Source organism: Channa argus, chromosome 11, assembly GCF_033026475.1.
Source record: "Channa argus isolate prfri chromosome 11, Channa argus male v1.0, whole genome shotgun sequence".
In the NCBI taxonomy this organism is placed as follows: Eukaryota; Metazoa; Chordata; class Actinopteri; order Anabantiformes; family Channidae; genus Channa; species Channa argus.
The window spans coordinates 24961260-24987291 of NC_090207.1; the positions used below are offsets into that span (position 1 = coordinate 24961260).

At 40.7% G+C, this 26032-nt stretch overlaps 2 protein-coding genes across 4 annotated transcripts in view; both read right to left on the bottom strand.

Annotated features, from left to right (window-relative positions):
* Positions 1-2599: 2599 nt before the first annotated feature.
* On the bottom strand, positions 2600-5327 carry b3galt8 (beta-1,3-galactosyltransferase 8). Its single transcript, XM_067521399.1, has one exon. The coding sequence runs from the start codon at positions 5174-5176 to the stop codon at positions 4223-4225; it is 954 nt and encodes a 317-aa protein (XP_067377500.1). The 5' UTR covers positions 5177-5327; the 3' UTR covers positions 2600-4222.
* A 2168-nt stretch (positions 5328-7495) lies between these two features.
* tncb (tenascin Cb) overlaps positions 7496-26032 on the bottom strand; it is a 46733-nt gene continuing 28196 nt past the window's right edge. Inside the window, exons 11-23 of one of the 3 annotated variants that reach the window (XM_067521396.1) lie at positions 22293-22568; positions 18578-18850; positions 17238-17360; positions 16447-16590; positions 16240-16359; positions 15651-15794; positions 14407-14537; positions 14134-14266; positions 13217-13368; positions 11303-11399; positions 10838-10999; positions 10139-10302; positions 7496-9033 (exon numbers count right to left, since the gene is read on the bottom strand). In XM_067521396.1, coding sequence (XP_067377497.1) covers positions 8923-9033; positions 10139-10302; positions 10838-10999; positions 11303-11399; positions 13217-13368; positions 14134-14266; positions 14407-14537; positions 15651-15794; positions 16240-16359; positions 16447-16590; positions 17238-17360; positions 18578-18850; positions 22293-22568 — 2030 coding nt within the window. In that variant the 3' untranslated portion in view covers positions 7496-8922. The remainder of the gene's footprint in view (positions 9034-10138; positions 10303-10837; positions 11000-11302; positions 11400-13216; positions 13369-14133; positions 14267-14406; positions 14538-15650; positions 15795-16239; positions 16360-16446; positions 16591-17237; positions 17361-18577; positions 18851-22292; positions 22569-26032) is intronic. The other 2 variants (XM_067521397.1, XM_067521398.1) reach the window with 2 other exon arrangements.

Below are 26032 nucleotides of genomic sequence, written 5' to 3' on the forward strand. Positions count from 1 at the left end.
TAAGCTGATGAGCTGGAGGTTCATGTAGCCCACAAGTTATAGCCTGTGAGCAGTTCAAGAAATGAATGACTTGTTTTAGAGGCCATAAGAGGCAAATGGATCCAGTTTTTCACAAACATAATTATACATGATAATTGCTTTCGATTGTTTTTCCTGAGGAATAAAAATGTAAAATGTCAGAATTCTAAATAGAAAAGGGACATTTTTGACATTATGACTTTGGAGAGATTGCACCATAAAGAGAAAGAAGAGGCATGATGAGGTACTTTGTAGGTAGTGATATTTAGATTTTTCATGCTTTATGCTGTTTTCTACTGAGTCATTTATTCACATATGATATATTTGAAGAGTTTGAACCCTTTCAGGACCTTTTAAACTCCCACTGTATGGATTTATGACAAAAACCTTTGGTGCAAATTTGGGGAACAATAGCAAAGACCTAATTAAAATGTACCTAATCAAGTTATGTACTGAGTTGCATTATGGGAAATGTAGGATCAGAATCATTAGAGACTGACCTATGGTCAAATACTGAAAAACTCTGATTAACTTGAACTCTTCAGTTTCCGCTAATAGGTTCCTCATCTTTATGGAAGATCAAAGGGTTGTATTAAGATTACGTTTGCTTCCAGCTTTTGGTGAAACAGGGATACAGGGTTAAGCTCAGTCACAATGGCGTGAAAAACACAACATGTAACAGATTTAAGCTATAACAGTATATAAAAATATGTATGCAATGAAGTAAAAGTAAAGTGTTCCCTTCAATGAAGAAATTAAAGAAAGCAAATAAATCAACCTGGTAAAACTTCAGTTATTACTCCTGCTCCAGGGTTTCTACAGGTCTTAAGATATTTTTTATATAAACAATGGACATATTTAGTAATATCAAAAGGTGTTGTTTGTATAGTGACAAACCTACTGGGAAATGATAGTCCGGCTCACAGTTCCCCTTGGTGTTTCAGCAGTTCTCACAGGTTTGGTTTTACAGTCCACAATTGACAGTTTTTATTCCGTCTCACTGCTCCCATCTGCAGCAGATAGCAGCAAAAATCTCAGATTAACCCACATTCTCTTAAATCCTGCATCAAACTGTACACATAAGTTGAAACGGAAGAATGTAGCAAAGCATTAAGCAGTTAAACAGCCTCATACTTCTCAGGAAAATCAGATTTTTGATAAATGGCCAAACACTTGACACAACACAGTATCTGTCTTCTCCTCCCTCTGATTAAAGACACCAGCAACTGCCATCTGCTGACGCTCCGTCTCACTGGTGAATCATAAAGCAGGAGCCGCTCGCCAGCCCTGCAGCAGTAGTGAGCCAGCAGACTGCTCATTACACAGCATCTAATGTTATTACCTTCTACCATCATCCTGCCTGTGGATGCATCAGGACTTCCATGGAAGCAGAATCTCACGTTTAGCTACTTTGCTGTGCTTTGCATGTTGTTTATGCTGTTGGCTGTACCATCCTGTCTGTTGCATTCAATTTCTTTCTCATGACTATTTTGTTGCACTCGCCGTTGCGATGCTTTTTTAAGCCAGTCTTTCTAATCGCCCCTTGTTTCATCTATCTTATCGAGGGTGGTTTTACAGGTCTATGGGATGACATTGAAATCTCGGTTTCTCTCATTTGTTTTCTAATACAGTCCTGCACACAATTATTGGCAACCCCTTTATTTTTTGCATAAACTGAAAAGTATCTTCAGAAACAAAGAAGAAACAGAAACAATGGCATGGACAGTAATGAAGCCACCGCTTCTCAATATTTGGTTGCACACCCTTTGACAGCAATGACAGCCTCCGAATGTTTCTTGTGGCCATCTATAAGCTTCTTGCATTTCTCAACTGTTTCATTGGGATTGAGATCTGGACTCATTGCCGACCATTTATTTAAAAAAAACAACAACATTTTTTTCCTTTTCAACCATTCCTGTGTGCTTTTAGACCTGTGCTTTGAGTCGTTGTCTTGCTGGAGGACCCATGATCTTCGACTCAAACCAAATTTTCTTATCGTGGGTAAAAAAATCTCTTCGCTGATGATATGGTCAAGGCCTCCAGTACCAGACACAGCAAAGCGGCCCCACAGCAATATTGATCCTCCACTTAACTGTTAGGGTGTTATTGTCCTTATATACTTCATTGCATCGTTGGTGGGCTTTGCCAAAAAAACTAAATTTTTGATTCTTCTGTCCACAGAACTTTTTCCCAGGTGGATTGTGGTTTGTCCAAGTTCTCTTTGGCTAAGATCAGTCATTCCTTTGTATTTGTCTTTTTGTCAGCAACTGGGTCTTTCTTGGCCTTTGCCCATAAAGCTCTGCTTGGTTTAGTGGCAAAACTTTGTCAGAAGGAATGTAGTGGAAACTGATTTCAAATGGATGAAGTTTTTAAAGGTCCGATGAGACTAATACTAAGATTTTTAGCCATCAGACTAAATTCTGTAACTGGTAAAAGACCTAAGCTGCAGTTTATTATATTGCCCACAATTCAATATTATACAAAGTAAAAAGTGAAGACTTCCAAAGGATGATTCTTATCCATCGCTACAGTAAGTTAAACACCAAAAAAAAAAAAAAAAAACTTAAATACAAGAAACACCTTTAATATTTGTCCAATAATTTCATTTATTTAGGTTAGAAACATTTGTTACAGAACAACACATTCAACTCTCAGTTAAGGCAAAGGAACAACAATGAGAAGAAGTACAAGACTCTGAAAATGAATTACAATAAACTAAGCAAACAAATAACGAACGGGCTCACTGACAAACACTTAAGTAATCGTTAATGGCTTATTACTGCATAGCTTTAGCCCGAGCTTCACTGTGCAGTAATACAGGCGTTTATTTAGGAACAAACAGTAAAGGCCACTCTTTGTACTTAAAAGTTTCTACTAAATGTAATGCTCCTGTCACATACTGCCACCAGGTGGTGGAGATATATTACTACAACACATTATTGTTCTTAGGCACAATCAGTACAATGAGTCTACTTTTAAGTAGTCTTTGGTCAATTGCTAATTCTGAGGATCTTAAAATGATGTGACTATTCCAGCACTTTGGATGAAGATGCCTACAGTAAACGGCTAAAAGAGTTTTGCATCTCTGCAGCTACTTTAATATTGATTACTGGCCTGAGTACATTTTTAAAGGTAAATTAAAAAAAGAAATATCCTGGAAATAGAAGAAAATAGAAAAAAATGTTTTTGTTTTTATTACTTTGTCAAATGTCTTTAATAAATAAAAATTGAAAATCTTAACCTAAAAATAAAAAGGCAGCATATCATTTGCATATCATCATATTGTCATCTTTAAAAAAAACTACAGCCAGCATGTCTTCAGTATATGTACTGTATATGTTCTTGCTACACGACCAAACCAATTGATCGGTTGTAGAGCTTGTTTAACTTACAACGTTTAGTGACCTATGTGTAAAAAAACTATTGTCAGTTTGTCGCTTATAACTGCAAGCTTCTGCCTTAATTTAAATTATAGATTTTATTTAGTTAATTATTTAGTTTGTGTGACAGAAATATGTCCACAATACCAATTACAACCTCCAAAATAACATCTTGCTTGTTTTATTTCACCAGACGAAAATACAAAAAGATTAAATTGGGAATATTCTAAAAGGATCAACTCATTTAATTCAAGAAGGTACAGCATTGTGTTTTCACGATTTTTACTTGAGAACTGACTTAGACCAGTAGTAGCCTTAAACCGAAGTAGTAGTAGTACTAGCAGCCACATGAAACAGATTGCATGTCTATTATTTGCAAGACGTAGGCATGATAGTATAATTTTTCACTCTTTTGAATAGGTAACTAGTATTTGTTAACTATCCAGAATTTAGTTTTAAAAACGTTTTAACGAAAAGGTTAAATGAATTTCCTTTTTTTAGGATATGGACTTTTTCATCAGAGATATTTGGACTGTTCAACAGAGGATAAACACAAGTCTTACTAATATTTTAATAGTTGCATCTACTGAGAGCGATGAAACAGGTAAAAGGCAGTCAGTCATTTAATTATTTATACTAGTGCTTTTCCACTGATGTCCAAATATCTTTAATGAAAATGTTCTCTCTCACACAGTTAGGTGTGAGAGAGAACCCCCCCCAGGGCAGAAAGCCCCTCAGTGGTGGTGTGTGTAATGGCTCACTTTCCTTTACAGCACCTTACTTACACACTATCTCATTATTTTGAAACTGGTCTCTGAACTTTGTCAGCAGCTAGTGTGACCTTTGGAGAAGTCCGTCCAAACGTGCAGCAGCTTAGAGGGCTTAAACCCATTCACAATGAGACACCTGGCAAAGCTGCACCTGTTGTACTCCACCTTTCTTATTTCAAACAGGTTCCTGAAGGTGGGCAGGCTGTAGGAGTACACCGGCCGGACCCCCAGCACACGCAGGCACAACCCCACATACACGTCCTCCATGGGGATCATCCGGACAAACCTGGATGCCCAGGAAATCCTGCCGGCCAGGTCTGCAGAGAGGACGTACCCAGCTCCTGACACATACGGGGGGAAGCTGTCCTCAGGGTACACCTCCTCTGACAGATACCATTTACTGTTACTTTCCCTCCTGGGTCTGCCATCAGTTATCACTGATCCCGTGATGAAACCCTGTTGTGGGGAGCTCCTGAGCCACCTGATGAGGTAGAGCACATTTACAAAAATGTCAGCATCCACTTTCATGAAGTAGTTGGCGTTTGGGCAGTAAGTGGCCAACCAGTTCATAATCATCATGGTCTTGATGGTCAGATTTTGGTAAGTGTCCTGAAAGCTCATCTGGATGATGTCTGCATGTTTTCTGTTCTCGTCCTCCAGCTTGTCCTGGACGCCGGACCCCTCCTCAGGGAGCCCCGCATAGAACAGAGTGAGGGTGTCCTCATTTGGAGCACCCCATGTTGCCCTGATGGCCTCCCTTGCTTCAGCTTGGTGAGGAGCAACTGGGACCATAAAAACCAGCAAGGGGCTTCTGTCCCTGCAGGCAGTCGGCTGGTTCAGAACATAGTGGTACGTTTGAGGCGACAGGACCCTGTAATCCTCAACGGGAACGGGATATGGCTTTGGTACGTGTTTACTCAGCGTACTCACTAAAATATGGGCAGACAGCACGAGCGCGGAAATAACTGCGAATAACTTCACTAATCTACAGGTAAAAGTTGTCCTCATTGTCCCTAACGCCAGTCTTTATTTTTGCCGAAGTGACTCGGCGCACACAGAGCTTCAATCATGTCTTACATGTCCTACATAAACACGAAAGTCCCCTCATATCTGTTCGGAGATCTGTGGCCACGCCCAGCCGGGCGAACCAGGAAATGAACATCGGCCAAAGACCGCGAGGACCTGACGGCTGACTATCCAGTAACTGTGATCAGTCTTCTTCCTGGACTCAGTTATTCACTGTAAAAGTCTTAATGGTGATGAGAGAGTATGGTGTGATTATTACATTAACCCTGAACAAGTTATTCAAACTATGGAGTGCTGAATTATGGCATCACTGAGGAATTCCATTAAGCCTTTTGCGTTGGCGTAATCACGCCTTTTCAAATGATATCAAATCAAACTTTATTTATTCAGCACCTTTGTACAGATGCAATTCAAAGTACTTTTAAGATGATTGAAAAGTTGATGAAAGTGCATAACAAATACGTGGGTCCCCTGTAAAACATAAAAACAGTGATAATGCACGCAAAGAATATCAAAAACAAAAGAAGACATAGAAGTCGATAACAAGGCACTAAATAAGAGCAATAAGACATAAAACTACAGCATGAGACTATAAAACGCTAAAACTAATACACAGGCAAAAAAATAAAGATTCTGATGCATAAAAAGCATTAAAACGAATATGCATTAATTTTAGATTAAAAACTAGAAGAAAAGGCAAAAGAGTGGTTTTGGTCTCATGAGACCTTTAAAAACTTCATCCATTTGAAAGTAAAAACAGAAAATACACACATGTATGCGTGCACATATAGATGTATGTACATACATACATCTACATCTATATGTGCATACATACATATACAATAAATTCATATATAATGAATAGTGCACATACAATGTCTCAATAAAAAGATGGCTTTCTGAGATCCTCAGGCAGAGCAGAAACACTAAAAACTGCCTCACAAAAAGGTTTTGTCCTACACTTTAGAACAATTAAAAGACTCGTGCCAGTGGATTTGAGCGAACAGGCTGGTTGGTTCATACACAGGAATCATGTCAGACAGGTAGCCTGGTGCAAGACCATGAAATGCTTTAAAAACAAGTGAAAGAATTTTAAAATTAAAACAGAATCTGACAGGCAACCAGGTGTAATGTGTGTCCTTCTGCCCCTTGTTAGGAGCAGCAGAGTTCTGAATCAATTGTAACTGGTCTGTGAGCTATATTGGGGTCGACCAGAAAGAGTTCAGTCTGCCGGATATAAAACTGTGCACCTGTCTTCCCCTGTGGCTCAGGGACAGAAATGGCCTTATTTGAGGTAATATTTGAGATGTAAAAAAGCATATCTGGTGACACAGCCAACTTTAAGCTTAGAATTCTACACTGACTCCAAGGTGAGTTTTCAGACCTGTTGGCTTGAGGATAGTCCAAGAGAATTTGATGTCCATCAATGACTTAGGGCACCATTACGTTCATTAAAAAAATAAATAAAACTCATATTCTCTGTATCGATAACGGGCACCATATAACAGACCTTAACAACGATTTCACTGTCTTGCCAACAGAGTCAAACATCTAAACTCTAGTTAATAAAACACAATCTGGATTCCTGAACAATGGACAAAATGTAAATAATACTAGGCCTCTGTTAGACTTATTGGATTATAGCTATTTCTTACACACTGACAGTTATATTTTAGTCATTGATTTTCAGACCTGACAGACTTGAAAACTAAGGCCATTTCAAAAATAGTTATACATAATATCCTGAACTCCTGTTCCCCTGGACACTTCACTGGCTCCCCATCCACGTTCGCATTGAATTCCAACTCTGTCTACTTACCGACCAGTGCATCCATGGAAATGGCCCACAATATCTGAAAGATCTCCTCACATCACAATCTACAACAAGACACCTTCGTTCCACCAACACTTATCGCCTCTACCCCTCCAGAACCAAACTCCACACAATGGGGGATCAAGCTTTCTGAGCAGCTGCTCCATGGCTCTGGAAGGCTCTGTTTGAGAACCTGAGGGCACCACAGACTGTTTCAAAAAACAGTTAAAGACCTTTCTGTTTGGAAAAGCATTTTAAAGTGATCATTAAGTTTTTTATGTTATGTTATTTTATGTTTTATATGCTTTACATGTTTTTTATGTTTTTTTTTTTTTTTGCTTTTGCTCTAGCAGAAATTAAAATGCAGATTGCATGCAGTCTTGATAGTACCATAATGCTTGAATGTTTTTTATGTTGCTATGTTTTTTCCCCCCTTTTGCTATAAATGTTCTTTATCAGAGACATAAAAATATTGAAGCTCTTGAACATATTTTTAAACAAACTGTTTTATTGTAATTCAGTTTACAGAGAAACACCTTTTGGACACCCAGTTATAAACAAACAAAACAATAAAATCCAACATAATTTACACAGGCATTCTTTAGAAGGTCAGTGGTTTAGTGTCCTGTTGTAGCAGGGGACAGGGGTCAGGGTGTAGAAACAGTGACTAATTCTCTGCTTTTGGCCTGGCCGAACATTATTTTAAGAGACCTTACTATATCAACTGGAATTCAATTGGAATTTGTATTTTTTTTATATTTCAAGCATTAACATCTTTTATGTCAATAACATGACATTCTGTTGTTTCACATGTATTCACATATTGCAAAAAAAAGGTATTATATGTAATCACTGCTTTTTCCTTTCAAATTGAATCGATAGTTTCAAGTTCCTGCTTGGGATTGCTGAGGGAAACCAAAAAATCCAAACACTTTAGCTTTTCTTTTGTCTGTACTTCTTAAAAACACAATACCATGGCTGTAGCATAATGCCTTCAGGGGCTCACATAATGATTAGAAACACTGCCATCTACAAGGACGTGGGCTGTGGCTGGTAAAATACTTTTCCATAGATTTTTTTTTTTCTCTTTTCATTCCATCTATCTCACTTAAGATGTTGGCTATTGTTGATGGAGATTAGGGAAGCTGGGGAGGATAAAGTGACACAGAGACAAGTGAAATCACACAAAGACAAACGAATGGCAAGTTCAATTGAGATATCTGACAGCTGACCAGTGCCATCTGAGCATTATCCCTTTTCAAATGTTTAAATCAAATGTATACATGTACAGTACTGTACAAGGAATAGAATTTCTATAATAATCCTGTTGAATTCCCAATGTATTATCAGTTTTAGTGAAGAGACCATGAACCTAAACAAGACCACATAAACAAGACTGCTATAAACAGACTGTCCTTTTTGTAAAACGCCACACGTGGCTTGGATGTGTTATTAGGGAACTGTATCTATTACAGTTCACAACAAAATGCCCGAGCTGCACTCACGCTTCCCCACAAATTCTGCAACACAAGAGAAAAGATCAGAATCGGGTGAGATGGAGTCGTTTTTGCTCTCTTTGGTGCGTGAGTAGAATCTGTATGGGCTTGATAGAAGTCCAGTTTTTAACATGCACGGTAATTTCAGCACTGGCAGCATTTCCAAGACCACATCACAGAGGAAGAAGAGGTGAGGGTGGAGTCAAGGCTCGTCTGTGAGCAAACGGGACAGCGGAAGGTACAATGGTTTTTGCATGAAGGCAGCAGGGCTCTTGGCAGTGGCTTTGGTTGCTGCTGGGTGGGTGGGTGTGGGAGTGGAGGTGGTCTATAAGGAGTCCAGACAGAGTAGTAGCAGTGTTGCTGTTGTTGTTGTTGTTGTTGGTGGTGGTGGTGGAGGCTGATGGGGCTTTCCGAATCATTTATGATCGTTTCCTTCTCCCCTCCAGGTTTCTGAAGTTGGAAGGTCTGATCTTCATCTCAGCAAACTCAATGGAGTGCTCGTGGCCTTTCCAGTGGAACCAGTTCACACCCTAAGAAAGAGGAGGTAGATAATCTGATGTCAGTGAAAACAGACACTGAACAAGAGGTAGACTTCTTTTTAGCCAAGTTCCTGTTACAAATTCACATTAAATCCAAAGCAACCCTATCACCAGACAAAACACTGGATACTTCTGGAAACTACTGAATACAGCTGTGACCACACGTTTATCACCATGGATGTTAAGGGGTTTCTTTGAACTGTTGTTTTGCTGAGGCAGAATGATCTTTAGTAGGTAATAAACCCAAGAATTTGGTGCACAAGGTTTAATTTAGCTGAGGTTTCCTGACATCAACACATGATCTAAATTAAAAATAGGTAAACTTCCAATCTCAACTGTATGTTACAAACCAGTGTTTTTAAAGGTCTTGCTTATGGTAAACTCAAGAGAAAAGTCTAAGGGGAGCTAAAGGGAAAAAGTCAGGAACAGAAAGCAGTATAGTGTATAGACAACAGTAACAATTTGGGATTCAGGATCTTGCTCAAAGTAACTTAAGCATGTGAACTGGAGGAGCTGGGGTTTAAACCACCAACCCTGTGACTGGTGGGCAACTCACTCTCCCACTGCCTCACAGCCACAGCCACTCACTCATAGCTCAGCACCAGATTTTTCTCCCTGATAGAGCCGAGAGTTATATAGAGTGGCAGCACACATTCACCTACTTTTTGGTATCAGTTAACATGGTCGACAATGGCACTAGAATTAAGCATCATTCAAATGCAAATACACATTATCTATCGCAAGGTTTTAGGCATCCAAGTAATAGGTAAATGAAAGGGTTGTATTACATCTTCATACAGTGACATCATAACTTTTGTGTGTATGCCTGTAGATACACTCAGCTTAGGCAAAGAGAAACTAATGGAGCCTCTTTAAATACTTTAAACCTTCTTCAGGACCCAAGGATCCTCATCCAAGGCCAATTAAAACGCATTAGAAATCCCTGAAAACCCTTGAGACACAGCTGTACTGAAATTTATGGGACTCCTTTAAAGATCCTAAATGACCTAACTAAGCATCTCCAGGACTCATTTATGAATCATCTTCTACTGTATGCACAATAAAATCTGCTGTATGCAGCCATACTGTACTGTACCTTGCTGTGACTGTTGTCTCCGTATCGTCCCATGAGGTTGACACGATGGCAGTTTTTATACCAGAAGGCTCCCTTATAGGACAGGGCACAGTTGGTGACAGCGATGTCATTGTCGTGGTCATAGGTGGAGAATGGACGTCCATGGTGGTAGGTCATAGAGTCACCTACGCAGATACAAAGGCAAATGGAGGCAATAATTCATACAATAATTCATGCAAAATTACATCAAAATGGTTTGATTGGTGGCAACTGCTTTATCTTCCTGTGCCACAGTCACATGCTGTTTTATTCTTTTTATATTTTCAGATAAAACAGTCTTGTGTATCCTTTGCTATTCTGTCCAACAACAAATAAGTGATCCATTGGGTGACATGTTCTTTTATGAGCATGATTACACACAAACTTTAATTTTATATAATCCTACTTAAAATATCCTGCTGCTGAAAATGTATCAGTGTGCCCCTGAGACAAATGTACTGAATTTGTCTTGTTTGAGTGATGTTTGAGCTGTTTGGGAAAATAAACTGTCAGAAAACATAAATGCATGAAACTATATATTTGTGAGCAGATTTTCAAGCTTTATTTACAGAATGTCTTCAGCAACCAATGTACTGGGGGCTGAAAAGTATTCTGAGTTTTCAGAGAGCGACTAAAGCATTGTGGACATGTTTTGCTGCAGGCTACAGAAAGCAGCTTTACCTGCTGTTCCACTGTATCCTCCTACGTGGACTTTGTAGCGGGTTCGAGGTTCAGAGACAGAAAACTTGTCGTACTGAGCATAGGCTGTTTCTCCCTTGTCTGACAGGTCAACTCGCAGCTCGTACTGACCCGCAGCTGTGATCTTGTGCAGGTTGGACAGACCTGAGTCAGAAAGGAGATTATATATACAGTGTATTTATATGCAGGACGGAAAGCAGTGATGGACAGCTCTTACAATGACGGCCTCAATACTATGGTATAGACAGTATTATCACAAACAATGAAATGCATTTGACTATCAAGGCTAAATAATATTTTAAGGTTAAGAACTGGAGGATTTTAAATTACACAGAGATATTTTTTGTAATCAGTGGGACTATTGAATAACTTTGGATATGTCTTTATAAATAAGATTAGTAGCTTTTTAATAGCTAAACATTAAATATGTTGTTTGCTAGAAATTACCCAGCCAGAATTCATCGTTGATTTCACCAAAGCCAGCGGTATAATTCTTCCAGTTGCGGAAAAACTCCAGTTTACCATTCTGACGTCTGAGGAAAACCTGCATAGAAAATTAAATTTCAATAACATGACATGAACAATGTTGGGCCGCCCAGTGGGGGAGTGGTTAGTGCTGCCGCCTCACAGTTAGAAGGTTCTTGGTTCAAACCTTGACCAACTGTGCCCATACAGTGCCTTACAAAAATATTCACATCGCTTGAACCTTTGTACATTTTCTCACGTTACAACCACAAACTTACATGTATTTATTGAGATTTTATGTGATAGACCAACACAAATCCAGTAGAACCAATTGCCTTCAGAAGTCACCTAATTAGTAAATAGAGTCCACCTGCGTGTAATTAAATCTCAGTATTTAGAACATTAGTGAACAAACAGAATCAAGTCCAATAAACACACCAGACAGCTCAGGGATAAAGTTGTGGAGTAGTATAAAGTAGGGTTAAGTTATAAAAAAGCATCCCAACCTTTTGAACATCTCACGGAGCACTGTACAATCCATCATCCGAAAATAGAAAGCGTATGGCACAACTGCAAACCTACCAAGACAAGCTGACAGGCAGAATAAGGAGAGCATTAACCAGAGAAGCAGCCAAGAGGCTCATGGTAACTCTGGGGGAGCTGCAGAGATCCACAGCTCAGGTGGGAGAATCTGTCCACAGGACAACTGTTAGTTGTGCTCTCCACAAATCTGGCCTTTATGGAAGAGTGGCAAGAAGAAAGACATTGTTGAAAGAAAGCCATAAGAAGTTCCCACAAGCCATGTGGGCGACACAGCAAACATGAGGAAGAAGGTGCTCTGGTCACATGAGACAAATATTGAACATCTTGGCCTAACAGAAAAACGCTATGTGTGGCTGAATCCTAACACTGCACAAAACCCTGAACACACCATCCCCACCGTGAAACATGGCGGTGGCAGCATCATGTCGTGCGAATGCTTTTCTTCAGCAGGGAACAGGGGAGCTGGTCAGAGTTGATGGGAAGCCAGATGTAGCCAAATACAGGGCAATTTTAGAAGAAAACCTGTTAGAGTTTTCCTGTTGAGACTCGAGACTGGCGAGGAGGTTCACCTTCCAGCAGAACAATGTCCCTAAACATACAGCCAGAGCTACAATGGAATGGGTTAGATCACAGTAAATCCATGTGCTAGACTGGCCCAGTCAAAGTCCAGATCTAAATCCAACTGAGAATCCGTGTCAAGACTTGAAAACATTTACATTTGGGGTTGTAACGTGACAAAATGTGGAACATTTTAAGGGGTAGGAATATTTTTGCAACGCTCTGTAGGTGTGAATGTGAGTGTGAATGGCTGTTCGTCTGGTGAATAGACTGGAGACCTTTCCAGGGTTTCCTGTGCCTCTCAACCAATGACAGCCGGGATTGGCTGCAGCTCCCATGACCCTGAATAGGATGAGCTGCAGAGAACCACAGCTCAGTTGGGAGAATCTGTCCACAGGGCAACTGTTAGTTCAGACAAACAACCATTCACACTCAGGTTAAGGTAATGAATGAATGAATAATGTTTCAGATGCTGATTATCTGTATATGATACATCTGGCAATTACAAGCTTTATATACGAGTTTTCAGAGACTAAACAAATGTTTTCAGAGCTTGCGAAATGTTATACTACGTTCACCAGCTGGCCCCATCTTTGTCTTTAAGGTTTATCAGAGCCTTTGCAAAAAAACAGCTGCCAACAGTATGAGGCTGAAAACAAGGGTTTGTGACACCTGTGAGAATTTACAAAATCATTGGATCCATCATTAATACAGAAACGTGGATGAATGTGTATGTTTTGAATATTCACACATAGTGAGCATCACCCGTTGTGTCCCTGTGAGCCAGTGACTTACAATCCATCCACCTCCATCGGTGCTCATGTCACAGTAGACCTGGAGGGGCTGGCTCTCGTCTCCCCCCAGATAGATGGTGTGCACGCCTGAGGAGGTGTCACCATTTAGCAGGGCCTGGGAGCAGTCCCTGGGGTGTCTGTACAGCACACCAGCTACACACAAAAGCACACACAGAGTGCAACAAAGTGTAAACAAAAAATGTTCTTCACATTGCTTTATTGAAGAACAAATGATGAGTGACAAATTAAAGGAAAAGCCTGAATACATAAAAGCTTCCATTAGGATGACAATTCCCCGTCCATAGTTCATGAAGGGTCAGTGAATCATACACTACCAATCCAAATACAAACTCACCCATCATCAAACTCTATCCTTCTAGGTTTTAATAATAACTTATTCAGTCGTTAACCAAATAGTTTGTTTTAGCAATCTCCTTTTTTGTTGTTGTTGTTTGATGCGGGCTTATAATTTGACCCTTCTGATACAGAGTTATAGCGTTTCCACAATGTTTTCAGACATTGTTGCATCAGTTAGAGTTAAATAACTTGCCGCCTCCTGAGACACATAATTGCTGAACTAATTATCCAATATCTGCTTAGTTAAATCCAAGTAGTGATTTTTTTGGGACAGGCAGTGTTATGTTATGACCTTCACAGCCACCAGATCTCAACCCAGTTGAACACCCATGGGACAGTTTAGACCAACAGGTTAGTGCTCTCCATCATCCTCATCTACCTAAAAACCAGATTGGGGGGGGGAGTATCTTTTTGAAGAATTTTAGTTTAAAGAAACCTGAGGAATCAATTAACTGTTCTGGTGGCATGTGGTGGCCCATCACCTTGCGAATACACTTCATCCTGTTTTCTCCCATTAATTTCCCAGACAAACAGTTTAGTGCAGTATGTTGATGTACTCACTGGTGGTGAAGACACTGGTGATGACTCTGCTTCTCTTGGGACCAGCAATGGCCTGCAGCTTGACTGAATACTCTGTAGAGGCACTGAGCTGAGCCATGTTGTATGATACAGCAGTGGGACTCAGGACCACCTCCTAATTAAGGAAAAACATTATTTCTTAACATTTTTCATATTATAGTACTTATAATATAAGTATTACGTAAGTAATATTTTATATTCCACGTACTACGTACTAGTAAGACCAGTATCTGTGGAATTCTGGTCTCTACTCACCCGGATGGTGCCATCTGCAGACTGGAAGCTGAGAATGTATCCAGTGATGTCAGCACGAGGGGGCTTCCAGGTCAGCATGGCGTTCTCTGTCTGGATGTTACTAGCAGCCAGATCATGAGGGGCATCCACATCTAAACACAAAGCAATTATTTAATGTATATAATATTTGTATATACAGTATAATGTACAGTATGTACTGTATTTTGGTGATTTATGTTTTATCTTCCACACGTCTTCACTCAATGTTACTGCAGTTGATATTAATCCTGTTAATGTACAACAACAGACTATCTCCAGAATGTGTGGTAAATTACAAATCCTACTTCCAGAAGGCCAATAATAACTAAAATCAGTGATTTATGAATTCACTTAAAGCTTTTTATATGACAGAAATTGGAAAAAGAAAACTTCCATTTTTTTCACTGATCAAGTTAGTTGTATTTTATAAACAGAAGCAACTTTAAAGTTCAATGCCTTCATCACACTTAACAAAAATTAGGAGAGAGGCAAAGTATGATGAGAAGTTTATAAAATATTCTATTAACACTGTTACGGATGATTTCAAACTCAGCAGGGTAAGTGGGCATAGGTGAGGTAATCATGATTGGGTATAAGACGAACGTCCACCAAAGGCAAATAATAAATGGTTTGCACTTATATAGTGCTTTTCTACCTTACTGGTCCTTAAAGCCCTTTACACTGCTTCTCATTCAGCTATTTAAAATTACAACTGATTTTGGAGCTGTTATTAAGCAGAGAAACATTCTTTACTTAAAAAAAGACAGTGTGACCTTCAAGCCCTCAGGTGACATTGCAAGAGAAATCATCATACCATGCCACGCTCATACAGAGAACCATTGTCAAGCAGTCTGCCACTGCACTCTTATGCACAAAGAAAAATCCATAACTGGTCTGTTTAATTATTTGCAGAAACACCAACAAATTCTGTCAGAAGAGCTGAATAACAATAGACCAGTCAGAGTTACCGTCTGTTTTAAGATAACAAAAGATGGAGTTCTACAGTATGTACCAAAGAAAGACAAGACCATCCAGAAAGTCATCAATGCATTCCAAAACTATTTCCTAAAGAAAATGTAGGGCCTAATATGAAGAGGAAAATCCGGTTGTTGAGCAGCCAAAGTTTTGTATTCGGCATGAATAAACCTGGACTTGTAGAACAATTGCGTACCTTAGTTAAAAATGTGAAAACGTTTCTGGAAGAGAAGAGCTTTCAGGTAGCTCACCTGTAGTAAACTCAGTCGTGGTGGCTGCACTCTTAGCCAAGTCCCTCACAGCATAAACCTTCACAGTATAGTGTGTTGTCGGCATCAGAGAAGTCATCTCAAACTCCACCACGTTTCCTGACACACGCTCCATCACTGGAGCAACTGAAACAATGCAGACAGTCACATCAAGGACAAATATGTATAAGAGGATCCAAAGTGTGTTCTTGTGTGAATACTGACGTTTTACTCACTTGAATATTTTCAAAACCCTCTGTTACTGTAGCTTCCAGCCAATATTATGTCAATGAAAGGTTTCTTTGAATATCTAAAAGATTTCTTTGCTGTAGGTAGTAATGTGGATTGGTGTTTTATTTAAAGGCAACATTAATAATGTACATCATTGATTTTTCCGCATCCTGATTCAGGATCACGATTTAACAATGGATGGATCCATGGTGTCATTGGTGTGACAACTGAAAAATGTCCCCAAGTATCACTGAGTAAAAGCTTGTATTAAATATAAAATGGCTTTTGAATATGGCAGGTAATTTTTTGACGTACACTACTTATGCTCATCCATGTATCATCATATTTTTATATGCCATACCTGAGTCTGCACTGTAGGTGATGACATAGCCATCTACAGTAGCGATGGCGGGCTGCCAGAGCAGCAGAGCTTCAGTGTCTGTAACGTTGACTGCAGTCAGACCACGAGGTTTATCTAGAGCTGGAACACACACATTCACATGAGTTACCGACACCTACTCTACATGAGTATAACAGTGAATGTGTGTCTCTCTGAGTCTTACTCTACCTGTAGTGACGCTGTCAGACCCAGGCTCGCTCTCCCTTTGACCCTTGACAGCTACAATGGTGACCTCATAGGTGACCCCGGGGGTCAGGTTGGGCAGTACAGTCTGAGACTCAGAACCATCCACTGTCAGCGTCTTAGCATTACCTAGGAAGTAACACATGGATGTGTCCTAAATGCAACCCTTTATAGCTTGCTTATCTACTACAACTGTCTTGTGTATATATATATATATATATATATATATATATATATATATATATATATATATATATATATGATGATCAAATATCTTTGGACCATTGTCCCTTCCCCTCCAAGCCCGGTGGAAATTGGGGAGGGTTGTGTCAGGTAGCACATCCGGCGTAAAAACTGTGCCAAATCAACATGCGGACAATGATCCGCTGTGGCGACCCTGAACTCACGGGATAAGCCGAAAGGACCAAAGAAAATAAATAAAAAAATCTTTGGACCTTTGTCCCTCATTTAGTAGAAGTACCTAAACATAAACACTAGGGGGCATCATCGTTCCATCCTAAGAGAAGAGCTTCGCTGCGGTGAAACTGAATTTAGCAATGACAGAGACTTCAATAGCGATAATAACTGTAACCTATGCACAATTTAGAATTGTCTACACTGTACATTTGTGTTGTCTTTCCAAAAGCTATGATTTTCTCGTAAAATCTATTTATAGATATTTTACACTGTAGGTCAACATGAATGTTTTTTTTAACAAAGTCATGCATTAACTGGTCTGATCTACCATGTTCCACTGATGAATGAAAGACTCTGACCTCCATGAGCAGGCACATAAGTCACTTTGTACTTGTCCACTCGAGCTCTTGGAACCACCCAGTGAACAGTGGTGGATGTGTCGGTGACATCAGAGAAGCGGATGCCCTTGGGTGAGCCCAGGTCTGATGCAGACAAGACAGAAGCAGCAGGTAGGGGGCAAAGACAGGGGGGAAAAAAAGTGGTTTAGTGAACATGTGTACAGCCTCCTGTGAAAAGGGGAAAAACAGAACAGGCAGCATATGTCTCAGATAACTCACAAAGGCACAGTAGAAACATTACATTGAGCACTTTCTACTTTCAATTTGGGCAGACAGGACAAGAAAAGACACACACATGTTCTGTTATTGTAGCCAGGTCACATCCACCACTGAAAGGCACTAGTTTTAGAACAGAGAGTGTGTAAAAGAGAGTGAGCCAAACAGACAAAGAGGGCCTGGGGAGGCCTGGGCTCATGGAGGAGCTCTTCCCAGCTAACTGCAAGCCAGTATCTTGCATGACAGACCTGAAGAGATTAACTTGCCCCCATTTCATGGTAACACAAAAGTGATACATGCACCACACAACAAAAAAGTAAAGCCTTACCCCCAGGGAAGACAGGGGCGGGGGGGGACACAGCCCTTAGTCACTCTCCTTCTATGTGACACAGACAATCCCCCGCCCCTCCTTCCGGCCCCACCTCACCTCATTTACAAAGACACACATGGGGCCAGAAAGTCAAAACCATTTGGGTGAAGGACAGAACGGAGACAACACAACGATGGAGCAGAGTAAAAAGCTGAATAAATGTCCAGAGTGGAGGGGGGTCGACCGATATGAGGTTTTTAAGGCCTTGAAGTCCCATCTGTCTTTCACTGTTTTTATTGCGATTTTTATTTCTTTAGGGGTTGATAAAATTCCTGGTTTTGCATTACAAGCAGAATAATTCTGCAATAATAATGTATCCGCTGCCACATGTCCATCATATCAGGTCGACCAAGAACCATTTTAATAGAAGGGCAACATTGCTAAACCCATGTAGGTCTGATGGCTGGAGCCTCCAGCCTTGAGAACAGTGACACAAAGCACACAATAGCCTTATCTGGCCATCATAAAAACACACGAGTGTTAAAATAGCCAGAAAGACTTTTTCACGTTTAAGCGTTGAACAAATTATGACGCTCTGTTACCAAATTAGTAGACAAATGACAATTCTGCTCTAAAACAGACAACTGTTAAAGCACAGGTATTATTGACTCCGCATGCTGTTACCATAAAAGACCAAACTGACAACACTGACTATATGCTGACAAGTGCTGAAGCTCACACTTTTGATTTCTTGTATTCATACTTTCCTGTGTACCTGTTCTCACTCCCTTGATTATAGACTTGGAGCGTTTTCCCAAAATAAGCCCAAAGATTTCGATTTTATAATCGGTGTCCTCGGTGAGATCTGTCAACGCCGCACTTCGCTCCTCGCCGCCCAGCACCAGCTCTCTTGGTTGGCCTGAGCCCTCAGCCTGGCTAACCATTACGACAAAGGTGTCGAAGGAGTCCTCTTCTGCTGACCAGGCCAGCCTAAAGCTGTCGGTGGTGACGTCGGAGACAACGAGAGTCTGCACCACCGGCTCAGCCTCTGAGTGACAGGGGGAAGTCAGTTTGCGGTCTCTGGGAAACTTAAAGAGTGCTTTAATATTTGAGAAACATGGCCAGCATTGATTATGTGGAAGCTCAGAATCAATTATCAATCATAAATAAGCAATCACCAAGAGCATGAGTTTGTAGAGAGGAAAGACAAGAGGTGAGTTTAACCACACAGACAGAAATAAACTGAAGGCAACAGGGAATAGGTTTAGCTGCTTTCTCGTTAAGTGGTTAGTAAAGTGAAAAACTGATTTAGTTAACATTGTGACTGTGGCCAGAAACCTTGAGCTGTAATTTCTGATCTACTGCTATCACTTGGGATCCTGCTTGTTTTAAAATGGCCCCTCCACGCCCTAATCTTCCAGCTTCTGATTGGCTGAGTACACCTGATGCAGGTGATCAGCAGTGGGTAGTGTAGGGACAGGACAGAAACCAAGTAGGGCTTCCTCTCTCGAGGACCAGAGTTGGCCACCCCTGTCTACCTCAGTTATTAAATACTTAAGGAATTACAATTAAAGAGCCTCCTCAGAGCTGCTTCTATTTCACTGCCAGATTTTGTAGCTTTTATTTTCAGGACTTAATTTGATTATTGTACAGGGTTATAAAGGACAGGGAGCACAACACTCTGATCAACCTAAAGTTGCTCGACTTGCTGCACGACTTACTGCTGGTAAGTGGTGCAACCTAGGTATTTAATGCATCAAGAGAGAACTAACGATTTAGTTTCTCCTGGCAAACAAATCCCCACCCACATTAACTCCATTGGGATTAACTGATTTCACCATTTTAAATGCAAATTTTTACGATAGGATACGTGAGCATTTGAAGTTCTTTAAATTTGAACTTGATTCTTTTAACAAAGTGACAGCTGTGGTCTGATCTTATTTCTGCACCACTACCAGGGATTTCAAAGTAAAAATGCATTATTAATGTTCACATGCAGGACAGTGCAGACTTCAAACTGTGTGCAACTGAATGAAGTGCATGCAGGGGCTTCTGCAGAAACTAATAGTTATCTTCAGCTGCAATGATACATTGAGCGAGGGGCTGAGAGACAGCAGGATCCTACAGTTGCTGAGGAAAAAGTTCTGTTTGTCCAGAGGATGAGTCCACTGCAGCTAATTAGCTGGGGAAACTTCCGGTAGCGGCACAGATGGATACGTGGACTGGACAGAGCTTTGAAAGGAGTCTGGATAGAAGCAGATATAAGTGGGCTCAGGAAAGCCTCAATAAGCCCCCAGTTCCACTGCTCATTAAAACACTACACCAAATGTGAGGGTCTCAGGGGTACTTGAACTACCCTGAAACCTTTTTTTTTTTTATTGTGAGGGAAAACGCATAAGGCATTTGTTGTGAGAAGAAGCAGTGGAAATGAGAAGTAGAGCGGACAAATCCCAGGGAGTTGTCACTCTTCATTAACTGCTGGTCGGCTTTAGCTGGTCAGAGGAAAAGAGGGAGGGCCGGATCCATCAGCTAACATGTGCTAGCTTGCTGCTGATTTCACCCTCCCAGCGCTACTTCTAGCCCCCCCCCCCCCCCCCCCCCCCCCCCTCCCCCCCTCAGCTGCCCAGGACCTGAGGGAACACAATCCCCGTTCACAAAAGGGAGCCTGTTACTGGAGAGGTACACATCGGCGCCAGCTAACCTGCTGAAAAGGGGGTCTGCGAGCAGAACCCCAGAGCTGGTTCCAGTCTTCCCTGATAACTTTGCAAAAGCACTTTGTGGTGATATGAATCGCAACTCAGCTGAGCTTAATCTGGATCCCATCCACGTCCGTTTGTGGGTCCATTAGTAATTTGTTGTATAAAACTCTTTCTCCGTTAATCAAAGTTTTCTCACCCCCTTTCCAACAGAGGACTTTATTTTCCCTACAACATTGTCCTCCAGCATACTGACGACGTCCACCATGCATAGCATAATCAAATTAGTTAGCACTTGTATTCACAAGTTGGAATGTTTTATGGATTAAGCGATGCTAATGAAAAATGTTAAGATGGTTATCCATTAGCATGCAGACAATGGGCCGTGTTGAGCGCATGCCATATTCTGCGTGGCCCCAGAAGCCCCTGGCACCCTAGCACCAGAGCCCAGGGGCAATGGCAGCATGTGAAAGAAGAGGAGTCCAGACTTGGGGGAAGTGGGGATGCATACAGAAGAGAGGCCTCACACAAAGTGACAAAAGCGCCTCAGGGTTTTCTTTTTCCTCTGTCAGTCCTCCCATCTTTCTTCCACTTGACTGATTCTCATCAGTGAATTGCTGAATGATAATACCAGATGAGATGCTGACAAAAAAAAAAAAGCCAACTATTCCCAAATTGATTATTTTCGACCTTCTCGTTTGGCCCGATGAATCCACGAGGTGCCCAAAAAGGTATTGCTTTTTTTTTTTATGTAAAGGTGCTTAGTGGGTTAATACAAGGCACCGTTAGATTAGATGTTACATTTTGGTTTCGCTGCTGGTTTTGGTTCTGAAGCACTTGTTAGACACATACTGTAATTCGCAGCATGGTAATCACTGATAATGACTGTCATTGGTGTGCTGGGAGGGGAAGGCGGCGCACCTGTTGTGCCCCAGTTAAACAGCACACATCAACGCTTTTTTGTATGTTTTACGGCCTGTTCACACAACAGACCAGGTGCCGTCTCCGTCCGGACAGGCAGAGCGATAGATGAAGGTAGATCAAACACATATCTGCAGCTGGGGTAATATGGAATAAATGGGTTTTTTGTAGTGCTCAGAGCTTCAGCCCATTTCACAAACGTGCATCAAAGGAAGGGATATATAGATGACTGATGGCTGACGAGGGGGGTTTGTATGGGTATTCACATTGTGCACACTGTCTGAATGACAAGGAGGTTGTGTTTACTCTGTAAAGAACAACTTCCGCCAGATAGATAGCTGATAGATTGTCCTTACGTCTACCTTTTTGAAATGTACTATCGGTGCTGAAGATAAACAGTTTGTGAGTCGCTGCCTTAAAACATTTCCACAGGGATGAACAAAACAAAGCCCCATTCCTATAGGTGCAGCATTAAGAAGGTGCCAGTCACAATGATTTATCATATCTGTCTGTTTGCATGCAGCCAGTTCCAAGCCCTCGCTTTTTTCTACATTATTCCGGAAAATGAACTAAACCTCTCTTGAAGTAAATTAAAGTACCCTAACCCGTCCAAACAGCTCCGTAAGGCTGACATTGTTTGGACTGCAGAGCAAATAAAACACAATATATAACAATATAACACCCTAAGACTCTGCTGAACTGAACAGCCACATCAAAGGGATGTGAACCTACAAAAACCAATTGACCTACCCAAAGTAGTTAACATTTGGAAAGTCCACAAAGGAAATACACTAATTAATTCACAGAGTAAGCAAAAGAACAAAGGAGAAAAGAATGAAAAGAGTGAGGCCCCAGCATTGATGGCACTGATACCTGTAATGGTCTCTGCAAACACCGATTCTAAGAGGACCCCCCTGTACACCCCGTACAGATTGGCCCTGTACCAGGTAGTAGGGGAGAGGCCAGAGATGGTGAGGCTGCGAGCATCAGCAGGTGCCGTGTGGTTTTGCCACTCAGCACCCGTCTCTGCATCTGTAACCTCGATCAGAAAGGCGTCAAATACCCCATCCTCTGCAGACCAGGACAGGAGGAAGCTGTCCCATGTCACGTCACTGACAGTGATGTTGTTCACCACAGGTTTCTCCTCCTCTGGGTGATGAAAAACATATCAGTTTGGAGTTACAGAACTGAGATCAAAGCAAACACTTTTTGGGTTTTTGGACAGGAAGAAGACTGACGTTGACAAGAGTTAAACATCTAGAATTGGTTCTATAAGAAAATAATTTGTTTCTTTACCAACATTTCCTGGTGACAGGTACATTGTAAAACAAAGAAACACACAAAACAAGTCCTGCTCAACAGCGGATGAGTCCTCCTTGACAACATCACCTGAAAAAATTAGTTGACATTGATGATGTCTCATTTGGATTTCAAACATTTCATTTTGCTGTCAAGAGCAAAAAAAAAAAAAAACAGAGAGAGAGAGAAAAGGTCAGTGCCCTGCCTGGAGTGGAAGCATTCGCTTATTTCCACTACAAAAGACCAGAGAGAACACAAAGCCTTGTTATCAATGGCTGCCTATAGCCATCTCTTCTATATTACCATATAAGAGAGGAAGATAGAAAGTGGTAGGCAGACATGCTAATGCAGTTTGTGTGTGCATTAATGGCTGTGAATGAGCCATTAACGTTTGAAGGTGCAGTGTAGCCCAGCCAGTATGGCAGAAGTACACTGTTCACTTCAGGACCTATAGGGAGGCCATGCGGAGCCACATGCAGCAGCCTATAATTGGAGTCCATTGTGTGTGCAAGCATTCAAACTGTAGATTAGAAAGAGATGGAGATAGGTAAACATCAAGGCTCCCATTATCCTCTTTTCAGTATGTGGCAGAGTGGGGAGCAAATGGGATGATAGACAATAGGAATGTGATGGAGGGTATGGTGTGTGTGTGTGTGTGGTGGTGGTGGTGGGCAGCTAATCATTTCTTACCAGTGCTTGTCTCATGGGTAAGTAAAATGCATTTACTGTATGTGTGAATGTCCGAGTCTGAAGCTTGAGGAGATTTGAAGTCGAGGTTGTCTTCACAACTGTATTCACAGCTGCCAACTTTTTCTCGAAGTTCCAACAAAATTGCTCCCGACTTAAAGGAAGAAAGAGCCGGAAATAATACATACCCTAATCATCAATTATAAGCAGTTTATAAACACTATGGTTTATAACAAAGCAGTGGCCGTGATGATTAGGATATGCAAGTTCACACTTCACAAGAGCTAAATTAAAATAACTAGTTCTCACATTCATGAGCAAATGTTCAGGTTAATATCTCTAGCATCCCACAAGCGAGTGAAAAAACGTTTGCTGCTTAGGTTCACCCTGCGTTCATCTGCTTTGGTTTTTTTAAAAAAAAAAGTGTGTGTTCAATAAACTTGCTCTTCATGCACAACATTGCTACTGGGTTTGTTTTTCCTGTGAGAGATACTGGAGGAACCTTTAAGGTCTAAATCCAAGCATCAGTTTTAGTATTGTGCACAACACTAGGATAATGGTTAGATTGAGCTTTGTTTGAATGAAGGTAGCTGAAAGAAGATGGGGACTTTTTTGATGACTTATTCCAACCAATTGTTCATTATGATGTAAAACCTGACCCCAGTCTCTCTTCAACCTGAACCTCTGCCTATTCCCAAGGTGACCCCCAGACGGCCATTTGAGTGCTTCATGTAAATGCTAAAAGCAGGCTTAAATGAAATCCTGCTTTTTCTGTTAAAGAAGAGGACAAAACGAATTATAGCACATTAGAGACGCTGAACACTGAAGGACAAAAATAGATAAATAAATAAATAAAATAATTTTATAGGAATGTACCAAGCTCTTTTGACCCTGGTCTTGATCCAAGTCATTTTATATTGGAAAGCTGAGCTTGTCCCAATAATTATTTTCATGCCTTTTGCAAACCTCAACGTGTGAATTCTGTCACTATGACAGAAAGTGATTTGTCATGTTCTCACACCCTGTGAGGGAGTAAAAACATATCAGAGTTCAGCAAAGATCAGATTTTGATCTGCCTTTTTTTTAAAGCCAGTTCTGATCTTTTAAAGAGCTCATAATATGCCCAAAGGGGGGGGGGGGCTTACAGTACATAGCGTCAACAAGTGGTGGACTTGTGGAGTAATACAGATTTTGAGTTTTGACTATATTTATGTTGACCACACATTTTGGAATCACAAAACCAGTGTGGTGGTGTATCTGGCTGTCAGCTAATGCACAGGCGAACAAGCTATCAAGTTACTTTCATCTGTACGGTGTCCGCGGACAGTAAATTATTAATTTAGAAAATATAAAAGATATAATTTAAATAAACAGGCAATGTAAAAAAGTCATTTGAAAAATATCAAATCGCGTTTTATGTAGCCCTCAAAGCGCTTTACAATAATGTGTACAACAAAGACATTCTTTTTGTCACTGAAGAACTTTTCTTTGAAGAGCCATCTTAATAACCTGGGGAAAGTAAATGTAAAAATGTTAAGTTGATCGGAACATTCAACACATAAAGAAAAAGCAGTGCAGTCTAAACGGAATAGATCCCACCTCTGGAATGGACCAGTCACTTGGAAAAGGGGTGTGTGTATCATGGTGACCATGAACCAACTAAATGGGTCTTTGTTATGACATCATTTGGTTAATTTAGGACAATAATATTTGGAGAGTACAGAAGTGCTGTATCATTACTTTATCGCAGTTATACAGTGTGTGCATGAGGTTGGTCGGCTTGGCCAGAGAAAGTCCTGGAACAGTCAGCTAATAAAGGCTCTATGTGTCTAAGTCTGAGGAGGCCAAAGGAAACATGGCAGAAACCTGTGGTGTATGTGTCCAATGAGCAACTTTCATAGGCATAATTAGGTGTATCCTAGAGAGCCCTGTTCACCTTAAGGCCCAGGTCCGACAGTATGTACTTTTTCTAGCAGCCTGAGGTGGACTTTCTGTAATTGTTTTTAATGAGAGTGAAATATTTTGCAAGCAACTCTGCACTTCTGACCGCCTCACACTCTTTCTGCTCTCGGCACCTCGCATTTTGTGCAGGAGGGTTTAATAACATATAGATCTCTTTGTTTCTCTGTGTTTCTCTGTGTCCAGCATATTTGACAGCAGCCTCTCACCCTCACTCAGAACCCGAACAAGAGGCCTTTGCCTGTCCACTTTGGAGAAATTATGAACCTTTGTAAACAGCTTTCTTATCTTATATCTTGGTCATGTGAGCTTGAGCAGCTAAACTTTTGAGAGCTTTTGAATAGTAGTCACATGAGTTTTTGGATTAAATTTTACAAACTGATAATTAAAATATACTGAAAATCCAGCTTGGAAATGTACAATGTGATTAAATTCAGCACGGATTGATAAAACATGCCACATTATTCTCTTATAATTTGCTGATCAGCTTATATCATGATAATCTTGTCTTTTGTTTTCGGATTTCTCCATTTAATTTATTTTCAGTATTTTGTCAGTTTTCTGAATCTATGCTGAATTTCAGGAGAATATTTTAGCTTGGTATTGACTCAGCAGGTCACTCTAGTAACTCTTGTAATCCTTTTCATGAAGCCTCATGTAACCTCACT

Bases quoted from the DNA above. Each gene is read 5' to 3' on its own strand.
- b3galt8 (XM_067521399.1), bottom strand. From the start codon at position 5,176: ATGAGGACAACTTTTACCTGTAGATTAGTGAAGTTATTCGCAGTTATT.